Source organism: Oxyura jamaicensis, chromosome 1 (genome assembly GCF_011077185.1).
Source record: "Oxyura jamaicensis isolate SHBP4307 breed ruddy duck chromosome 1, BPBGC_Ojam_1.0, whole genome shotgun sequence".
Lineage (NCBI taxonomy): Eukaryota > Metazoa > Chordata > Aves > Anseriformes > Anatidae > Oxyura > Oxyura jamaicensis.
The window spans coordinates 79,026,830-79,037,276 of NC_048893.1; the positions used below are offsets into that span (position 1 = coordinate 79,026,830).

Consider the following 10,447-nt stretch of genomic DNA (forward strand, 5'->3'; position numbering starts at 1 on the left):
CGTCATCACGCTTTCTGTCTGCTGATTGGCTGCCGTCCAGCCCCTTTTTTCGCGCCGCAGGGCCTCGTGGCGCCGGCGGGACCCTCCCGCTCCCCGCTCCCGGCCCGGGACTTGCGCCCCCCCCCCCGCCCCTGCCCCTGCCCCTGCCCCTGCCCCTGCCCCTGCCCGGCTGTCTGGCACCGGGTGCTGCTGGCCGGGCGGTTTCAGATTCCTCCTGCACAGCATCACTCGCAGCGCAGGCTGGATGGGGGCTGCCTGCCGGGAACGCTGTCATCCCGGGGAACAGGGGGAGGCTAGGGGCAGTCCTGACAGCGTGGAGAGACGGCCGTGTTGTTTAGGAAAACATAGAATGGGGATCTGCAGCTTGTCAGCCTGCGGGAGAGGGGCAGGGAAGCGGCAAGAACAGAGGACTGCGGGAATGGGGTAGAAACGGGCAGCAAATGGGAAAACGGCTCGATGCAGAGGAGAGGAGGGAGAGCAGGGGCACTGTGTAGGAGGGCGAAGCAAAATGTGTAATGTCGACACAAGAATCCGTTCCTGATGCTGGGCCATCCTGGGGGAATGGGAGGAGCAGTCTCCCTTTGGAGTACAATAAACTCTGGAATGAGGGTGTGGGCTGCTTCTCTTTGCTCCCCCCCCCCCCACCTCATTCCAGCAGCATGATGACACCACGTCCCAACGTCCCCCTGGCTTCTTTTTCTTTCTTTTCTTCCTTTTTTTTTTCTTCCCAAAATTGTATTTTGAAGACAACCCAAAGTAGAGCATGTTCTGGGTGTGGCTGCATGTGATTTACCCAGTAGCCAAAGTGGGGGGAACCGCTGAAGGGGAAAGGCAGAGCGTCTGCTGCTGAAACAAGTGGAGACCGAGGGCAACAGTAAGTGATGGGAATCTTATCTGTTCTCTCAGCACCCTTTAAAACAATGTGAAAGTAGAAGAGAGGAGGGAGATAACAAGGTAACTCTTCTTTGCCTGCTGGAGTTGTGTGTGGAGGGGGGCTTAGCCACCTGGGTGAAAAAAGGGATGGAGACTGAAAGGAGGTGGAAAGAGAAAGAAGGCAGATGGAAATACATGTTGAGCCCAAAATGTTTCAGAAACATCTGGAAAGCAGGCAGGTTAGGAGGGAGACAGGTGGGAGAAAGGCTGGAAAGAACAAATGGGTGGCAAATGGACAAGGAAATGGAGGCAGCAAGCAGTTTCTGGGCTACAGGGCAGAGTATCACCACTCCTAACTGAACTTTCTTCTCCTCCTGTCCACAGGGATGAAGACCTCTGGAGCCTGTACGCTGTTGTGTCTCTTAGCTTTCTTCTTATCCCCAGCCGGTGAGTCTGTACTCCATGGGGAGGATTTCTTCTCCACCCTGGCCTCGTGGGGTATCCTACAGCAGCTTAATGTGCCAATGATCTCAGGATAAAGACAGAGGCATGTAGATGGGTGGTGAAGGGGAAAGGACTGAACAGGAAAGGCGAGGTAGATATAGGGTTATAACGAAAAATTTGGCAACTTGGGATTGGTACCTGCATGTGTCAACTATTCAGTAAATAGCTGGAGTCACAGGGCAGAGGTCCAACACTTGCACTGTGAGGATGTTTGGGTAAGCAAAACAGCCAGGTTCAGAGTTTAGAAAGAGGGTTAGCTAGTGTTTTTGCTTGCTATAGATTGTGCTGTACTTCACATGGCTGACTACCTCTGTCTGCATGATCTGCAGAGCATTTCCCAGTGCTCCACAAAATGTAAAATGTTGTGAAACACTTGCTGTCTCTAGCGGTTCCTGCTGGAGCCCCCTCCCCACTCCCTCCCCCCCCAGGCTCCTTGGTTTCCAGACAGTTTTGTCCTTCTTAGTGTTGTTGTTTCAACAAGCCTAACCTCCAAAGTTTAAACCACTCTCTACTTTTGTTGCTGTTCTGTTTTGTTGCTTTGTGTCTTTGCTTGGAGTTTCTTTGGCAAAAATCCTGGCAGGATCAACTTTGTGAGGGGATGGGAAGGGGGTCAGCATCAGCCATTAGAGTCAGAAGACACAGGACAGACAGCAAAAGAAGTTTAATTCCAGTGAGTGAAGAGACTTTCGTCACAGAAAGAATATATGGCAGAAAGGTGACTGCACCTATTACATTGTTGTTTGGTCATTGTTTGGATCTGGGATTTATCTGAAGACTGGTTTTGTTCCCAATAGTACTTTTTTTTTTTTTTTCTCCTGTAAGCATGCACAGTATTTCTCACAAAGAGGGTGTCGTGTGTTACTGTGAAGCAGGGTGGAAAGGCATCCAAGAGCTGGACTTGTAGGTGGCTTACAAAGTTAAAGGTAGAAAAAAAAAAGGCTGTTTTTTATGATACATGAAAGGAGGCCTTAAAGGAAGGCTTCTTACTTCTGTGTATCTTGCTTTAGAATTTCTGTTAATTATATTTAACTTGGAAATTAGCAGGAATTACCATCTGGTGTCTCGTCATTTTTGTTTTGGGGTCAGCTACAGATTTGGTGAGTTAGGGTTGCAGTTTTCTCAGACTTCAAGGATGAATTTACTGCAACTTGGATATCAAAATCCAAGCATTAATAAAGCATATGAATTGGTACCTGAACAAACAGAAATTGAAGTGATTGAAAATCTGAAAAAAAAAAAAAAAAAGTAGTAAAAGCTGACTTTTCAGTGTTAAAATGGTTGGGTTTATGTCAGAATTAGAATTCTTCCTTTTGTATCAGGAACAATTAAGAAAGTAAAGATTATTTTTTTTTGCCTCTGCTTATAACCATTATGAAACTAGCCAGAACAGGAAAAAAGTTTTGGGCTCCACTACAGTGTGTACGTAAGTTATTATACATGTCTGACTCTCCCTGGGTCAACAGCCAGCAGCTGAGCCCTTGCTGGCAGCTGGCTGTGGAAAGGAATAGCAGGGTCCTGTAATGCCACAGAGTAGGATTAAATAGAGGCCCCAAGAGTCCTTTTGCAGCCTGCAAGTAACAGCTCTTGGAATGAGCAAGGACTAAGACTAAAGCTCCAGACCAGATAGTCTTTTTACACATGCAGTGCTCCCATTAAGCTGAAGGCTGAGTTAATAAAATATAGCAGGGTGTACTGTGCTTGGCTGGTCCTGCACACATCCCTGCAGTGCCTCAGATCACTGTTGTTTTTTTCCCTGCCAACTCTTTCCTTCAACCCACCCCCAATTATGCAGACATTTCCCTCCTCTGTGGCTAGCAGGAAATATTTTCCTATTCCTGGCTACTGGAGGAAGCAGCTCTCTCACCGTTTATGTTTGGACAAATGAACAGTCTACTTCAGTTTCAATTTCTCCTCTGCCACACGGCATGCACAGCCAAGCCTTCATTCTCCCTCTCCAATTCTCGCAGGGGCTGAGAGGGAAAAGATCTTCCACTCTGTGCTCCATACCCAGGGGGGATGATGGACCACATAATTATTTGCTTAAGGAGCTACAAGACCCGCAATCCGTTGCTTACTGTGCCAACAACTCACTCTTGTGACTCCAAGCAAATAATTTCCATGATTCAGTTTCCTCCTTCTCTAAAATGCAGACAGGGATTTTGACCAACCTCCAGAGTGGGAAGGCAAGGTGCAATTTCTTTTCAAAATGCACCAAAGAGTGTTGCAGAAGTGCAAAGTCTGGTAGATCTGGAGGTTCCTGTGCTCAGCCTTCAGCCCTGATGGAAGCAGCAGAGACAGAATCAGGACTCACTGTATCCAAAAGTTTTTGTAGAGGAAACCCAGCCAGCAGCAGAGGCTGAGGCAGAGAGGAGAGTGTTTCTCCCTTCAGCAGAGGGCAGTGTTGTCTCCTGGACAAACAAGAATCTCAAAAAAATTCACAAAGCCTTGAGCCTACAGAAATCTCTCTCTGTGTCCTTTCCTCACTCTCCTGTCTTCTCTCCTTGCAGACTGGTTTCCGTGGGCCGTCAATGGGCAAGAACCGGACAGTGTAACTGGTGAGTAGCACAGGCATGTCGCGTGCTAGAGGCTCATGTCACCTAGTTGTCCTACATAGTTAACAGCCTGTTTAATTGCAAACACTATTCTTTGTTTCTTTGCCTTTGATGTGAAGATTAAACAAGGCTTCTAAGACAATCTGCTAAGTGTTGCGTGTTCTTTACAAAAAATTCACTAGTGCTGGGGTGCTAAACGCTTTGCATGAAGCTATGTTTGCAGTCAGGCTGTGGGAGATCCATCAGAAGTCATATTTCTTGAGCACTGGGAAGCTAGGGGACCTTTGCAACTGCTCAGGAAAAATCTGAGCAAAAAGGTGCACAAGTGATGTGGTGCTTTAACAGTGAGGGGCACTAAGAAAGGATATTGGCTGATCACAGAATCACAGAATCATCTAGGTTGGAAGAGACTTCCAAGATCACCTAGTCCAACCTCTGACCTAATACTAACAGGTCCTCATAATGAGTGTGTTTTGTTGGGTAAATTGCTTTATCCCTCTGGCTCTTACTTTTTCCATTTCTGTGACATGATAAGATAGAATAAATACATGTTTGTATCATGCTTCAGCCATCAGAGGAACCACAAGAGCTTGCCTTTTCTTCAAACTGAAGTCACTGGCTCAGACTTCAGACATCTCCCAGGTATAATCCTGTCATGTGCAACATCTGAGGCTTCCCAGAAAGCTATTCGGAAGCCAGACCACGATATGTTCACCAAGCTCCCCTTTCCTTCACACTTTATATCCCTCCATCACACCTACCTTAGCTTTGCCATCAGTTGCCTTTCAAAGAAACCTATCTGCTGGTGAATTTTTGCAGTCAAGCCTAGCTTCTGAAGATGTGTCCCTCCTATGCGGGGTACTCCAGCTGCCTGTACTGCTGCTGCAGGAACCACCAGTGCTTTGGTTTTACAAGTTTTTCCTTCCAGTCAAGATGCCTACCTGTGGCCACATGTGAGAAGTCAGAATATGAACCCAGAGTTCAGTAAGGGTTAGTACAACCTGTGCACTAAGAAATCCAATTCCAGCTTAACTACTGGGGAGAGCAATGGATAAGGGTGAGATGAGTTTACTATGTTTATGTACATACTGGATTGAACCCCTCTATTACCTGAGCCTATCATGGCAGCCAAGATAATTCAAGCTAGATATGGCTTGCTGTGTAAGGAACCATGAAAGTAACGACAATCTCTCTCAGGACATTCTCTCTTTTCCAGGTGAAGTTCACACCGACTCTTTCATCAGCACACCTGGTAAGTTTTTACCTTGCGGCAACTTCAGGCTTCCTTTCCCCTTGTTCACCTTTAATGCCACTTACATAGCCCCAGAAATTACCCATTGTTTTCAGAAACCTCTCTTCCCCATCTTTGACATCTAGTCATGCTCTTCCAGCATTTACAGCTCTTGGGGAGCCCTTTCTGTGCTCCGTGCAGGGAGGTGAATTAGGGTTGCTAATGACCTGTTCTCCAAGGAAATGCCACTCTCACCTTGTGTACGCAGGGCTGTCTGAAGTTGCTCACACTGCAAGAAGTCATGACATCTGAAGCTCACACATCCTGAGCTTTCAGAGTAAGCTGCAGGGAGGAAGACATTAAATGACATGGAGGAGAAATTGGTCAGGGTCACTAGTTAATGTGGCAGCATTGCAACACAAAATTACGTGCATGTCTGCTGACAGCTAGCAGCCGTGCTTGAGAGCTCAGGAGGAAAAACAGTAATAAAGCAAACTCTGAACAGTGCAGGGATGGAGAGGTAGAAATATTCTTCTGGTACTGTCCTCCCTACCCTGCCTGCAGCTATGTCACCGAGGGGCAGCAAAACGTGAAAGATAGAGTAAATGGAGGACATTCAAGACAAGCACTTACAGCATGCAATATGCCTCTCTGGAAAGCCAGGCCATGCTGTAGAGATAGCCCCAGGGGAAGGACGGTGGGCTGGTGGAAGTATATGCATTCACAAGATAAACTAATCCTGCCAGCCACACAGAGGGTAATGGAGGAAAGGTCCAGAGCCTCCCCGCTTTTCCTATGAGTCCTATTTAAAATCTGGTACCACTGACCTCTGTGATGGCTTCTTTCTGCTGTGGCAGACTCTCAAACACACCCTTCAGAGGTGCGAGGGGACCAGGCAGGTCAGTGAGGAGGAGAACACATCTAGTCAGGTGGTACGGGGAGCCACGCGCTTGTTCAAAAAACTAAGAAGAGGCAGCAGTGCTTGGCTTCTGCTGGGAAGTGTGGCTTGTGGGTAGGAAAGCTCATTTGAGTGTGATTCTCCAGGACAGCAGTTCCATGGTATCTCCTCTGCTCTGTGACTCTGCTCATCAGCTGGTAAGAGTATGGTGGGTCAATCCAAGCAGCTGTCATGGAGGAGTGAAGTGGAAGCACAGTCACGTACGCATGGTGCATGGACTTCTTGGTGGGTGGTGGTAGGTGAAGGCAACCAATGAGTCTCGTGTTTGGTCTATGACACCTGACAGTCTGTAGGAGGATAAATAAAACATTCTGCGTCCATATGAAAGTGTCTGTGGCTAACCTACATCTAAACCTGAAAAAGATAAACATGAAGCCTTGACAGCAGACTTCAGTTTCAAAACACTTACTGTAGAGGGATCAAGAAGAAACTCTTAATAGAAGGTGTACCATGGGTCCCATCTCTGCTCTACAGCATCCCATCAACTGTAGGGAACCCAGCATATTCACAGGAGAAGCCTGCTGTTACCCTGACAAGTCGGATTGTGGTGATACTGTGAACAGCATGTGGAATGGCTACACATCGTAGTGATGAGCCATTGGCAGAACTGTGGGAGGGAGGAAGAGGCTGAAATCTCAAATTAAGATCTCTCAGAACATCTTCTCTTTTTCCAGCTGCAGCTGTAACACCACCTGTTCTTCTTAGTCCTGGTGAGTTTATTCTCACTTCACAGTTGAATGTTTCCACCTTCCCCCTCCTCCTCCTGTTCCTTGCACACACAGAATTCCTCCTTCCCTGAATGCCCCTAACTGGAGCTCTGTTGTCCAGAAGACTCCTCTCTACATCCTTGTGTTTTGTCTGTGCTTCTGGATGATGTTACCGCACGTGAAGTAGGCAGGAGAAGTAGAAGTCCTCTATTACCATTGATGAAAACTTGACTTGCACCTATCAAGTCCTCTGAGTTCCCTTACAGTTTGTCACTGGGTAAACAACAAAATTTACTGTGTTTTACTTTGGTAGAGATGGATTGGTTTATAAGAGGGAACAATAAAACCAGCCATCTTCTGCTGCCTTGTCATGGTAAGAAGAGCCAGTCACAGGCTCCTTCACTTGTCTAGATAGATGGCAATTACAGTGACATATACTCAGCCTTTTGAATTATAAATCTTTACAGTGTAATTTTGAACAGAAGTGGTAATGCTTTATGGTAAAGCTTGAATGGATTTACTGTTGTTGGCCAGATAGCTGGCACTAGATTCATACTGGTTTTGTACCTTCTTTTGTTTCATGTTAGTAATGTTTTGTTTCATGTTAGTAACAATAAAAGATTTTTCCACATCAGAAGTTACAATGGAGGGCTTTTGAAAGAACTTTCCAGGTATTTGTTTTGAATAAACTGATGTCTAGGAAGGAATCATGGTAAACCACACTAATTTTGTCTTCCAGTTCAGTCTGACAGTGAAACCACAACAGCTTCATCAGGTACATTTAAGTTTGCTGCCTGCACCTTCTCCCTGTCTCCCTTTCACCCACCCTGCTAACTCTCCCAGCAGATGCTGTCTGAGCAGTGAGCTTCATCTCCTGAGGCCTGCTGAAGAATTCACTTCATTCTATTCCTTGTGTTAGGAGTACTGGAGGATGGCAGTAGTGGAAGCTGAAGTCTTTCACTTAGTGGAATGTCCAGGATGGGAGGAAGTAGCAGACAACTAGACCAGACCTGCTGAGTGGCCAAGAGCTGGTGTTTCAGAAGGAAAAAAAAATAAAAATAAAAATCATAGCTACGGGGTTGATTGTCCAGAAAAGAAAGGAATGAAATTTGTGACCCAAAGTGTGAGATTGTAGATCTATTAGAAACATGTATGTGAAACATACAACTACAATTCACATGTTGTGTCTCAGTGTTGAGAATTCCCAGTGGGCTTGTTTTGCACTTAGCTTTACTCTCCCTTGCTTTTGTCTTATGAGGCAAGGGGATCAGAAATATTTGCCTCATTTTCTTCTCTAAAACATCCCCATCTCTCACATGAGATGGAAAGTGGAGCCTAGAGGACTTCACTAGAAGTCTGGAGGACAGTACCTAGTGAAACTATATGTGTGCCAGAATGCATATACCTGCCGTGATGCTGGATTTCACCTCTGTGTGTGTGTTCTCAGATTGTCGTGAAGAGCAGTTCCCTTGTACACGCCTGTACTCTGTTCACAAGCCTGTGAAGCAGTGTATCAGCTACCTTTGTGTTACAAGGTAAGAAAACAGCAGTCCCCAAGAGAAACCCTAAAAGCTCTCCAGAAATGTCATGTCCAGTTCAGCAGTTGTTTCCTTTTGAAACTAGAGCTTCCTTTGGGAAACTAGTTGGTGAGATTAATCCTATCCTCAGAGATGCCTTTTAAGGTGATTAATTAAGACAGCATAATAATGATTATCTGTGGAGCACTAAGAAGCTATTATGTGTCCAATATTGTAATCCTTATGTAAGTTATTTGTCCATATCATGAAGTCTTAATGAAGGCTACCTTTCTATTGACAACAGTCTTGTTCTAGATTAACTCATCTAGCTTTAGGGTTTGACTCCTCATCATGAATATAAACATGAATATATGTTTATTGCCTATATCCCTTTTTGGTTTCTTTTTGTCCCTGTGCCTTTCTCCGCTGTCCTTGGCATGCTCCTGGTGATGCCTCAGCGTGCGGCGCATGTACATAATAAACAAGGAGGTGTGCTCCCGCATTGTCTGCAAAGAGAACGAGGTCATGCAAGGTGAGTGACAGCACAAGCTAACCTAGAAGAGGAAACTGATGAATAGCTGTAGCCATCTAACACTGTCTCCAAGCTTCAAGCTAACTTAGTTCCCAGCCCCAATCAGTAGGTAGTAGTTTCCCTGGGCTTATTTTGGGAGAGCTCTAATCCAATGCAGGATCCAGTATGCATGCCATGAAAAACACTAGGGAGTAGATTTTGTACTACCAAAAAGCTAAAGAGCTCTTCATTTTGCCTTGAATCTGCTCAGTCTTCATCGTGCTTTGCTAACTCCAGGCAAGCCTTTATTCAAAGTTACATTCCTTTGAGGCCAAAGAGTAACTGTCAGTATTTGTATTCACAAATTAAAACTGGATCCAGTCAAGATTTCTCATGCAGTCTTTGTTGCAGCAGAATTTGAATGATTTTAGAATGTATTGTACATGAATAAAGCCAGAAGAGAATTAACAAAGGCCTAAGGGTTTAGTCACTTGCCTCATGTGAGCATTCAGCAGTTCCAATAGTTTCTGCAGGCACAGAGAAGGATGTACTCCTAACTATTCTGACAGTGAATTATTTGAAGGAAACTTTGATTATCCATCAGCATGTATTTGCTCTGTCTTCAGATGAGATCTGTCGCCAGCTGGCTGGCCTTCCTTCTCGACGTCTCCGCCGATCGGGGCAGTTCGCACATCTCCCCTGCAGACAGCTTCTGGAGCAGCAGCAGAGAAGTCCTGGTGCTCTGTAAGCTACCAACAGTAGAAGAGAAAAGGGAAGGGAGAGAAGAGAAATCATCATCTGCCACCTACAACCCAAGACAAGCCCTTCTTGCTTGTTGTGATCTCCCCACCATTTCCTTACTTCTCTGCATTCTCCCACATCCTCTTCTTCAGGTGCTGCAGCACACAGAGTCTCCTGTCTGCTACCCTGTCATGGTGGCTGCTCTTATTCTCTATCTGTTGCTGAGGATGTGGGATGCTCCCCTTCTCTTTCAAATTCTGCTCAGCAGGCCATGATCTGCTCATTTCCCAGAGGTCCTTATAACTGTGCTGCATCTTCTCTTGCTTTGCCCCTGCAGAGAAACATGAATGAGACAGGATGTAGTCCTCTCCTATGGCAGAGATGCCCTAGGCTGTGTCTCATGTGAAGGAGTGCAAACCCTGATGCCCTAGACTTTATGCCCTTGCCTAGGTTTCTTGCATGGCACCACTGTGAGTTCTGATACACTTGTTCACCCTGTGCTTCTCCAGTCCTGCTCAGCCACTGAGTTTGCTCTGTGATAGCACAGACTCCCTCTGTTTGCTGGACTCAGAGAAGTGACGGAACAAGGAGATGAGCTGTCCTCAACCCAAGGCAAACATCATTGTCCCTGTATGGCAGCAGATCATTTATAACTACCTCTGGGAAGTTCTTTTAAGCCCATTGCCTCCCTCACACACAAATGCTACCAAAAGGAAGAACTCTGGATTTAGTATGGCATTATATTTTTCTCAAGAAGATTATGTTGGATCAGAGGAGAGATCTCTCTCCTCTCCTCTCCTCTCCTCTCCTCTCCTCTCCTCTCCTCTCCTCTCCTCTCCTCTCCTCTCCTCTC

General features: G+C 46.0%; 1 protein-coding gene across 1 annotated transcript; it reads left to right on the plus strand.

Moving 5' to 3' along the window:
- Window positions 1-478: 478 nt before the first annotated feature.
- Window positions 479-10,441, plus strand: MFAP5 (microfibril associated protein 5). The gene is made up of 9 exons (XM_035313045.1): window positions 479-874; window positions 1,258-1,320; window positions 3,885-3,932; window positions 5,146-5,181; window positions 6,793-6,828; window positions 7,565-7,600; window positions 8,273-8,360; window positions 8,801-8,874; window positions 9,480-10,441. Exons 2-9 carry the CDS (start codon window positions 1,260-1,262, stop codon window positions 9,599-9,601), a joined length of 501 nt encoding a protein of 166 aa, XP_035168936.1. The 5' UTR covers window positions 479-874; window positions 1,258-1,259; the 3' UTR covers window positions 9,602-10,441.
- The last annotated feature ends 6 nt before the right edge of the window (window positions 10,442-10,447 follow it).

What these genes read in the sequence shown, in the direction of transcription:
- MFAP5 (XM_035313045.1), top strand. Translation starts at nt 1,260, where the DNA reads ATGAAGACCTCTGGAGCCTGTACGCTGTTGTGTCTCTTAGCTTTCTTC. An exon ending in AACCACAACAGCTTCATCAG is followed by an intron (nt 7,601 to 8,272) that starts GTACATTTAAGT and finishes GTGTGTTCTCAG; the next exon opens with ATTGTCGTGAAGAGCAGTTC. An exon ending in AGCTACCTTTGTGTTACAAG is followed by an intron (nt 8,361 to 8,800) that starts GTAAGAAAACAG and finishes GTGATGCCTCAG; the next exon opens with CGTGCGGCGCATGTACATAA.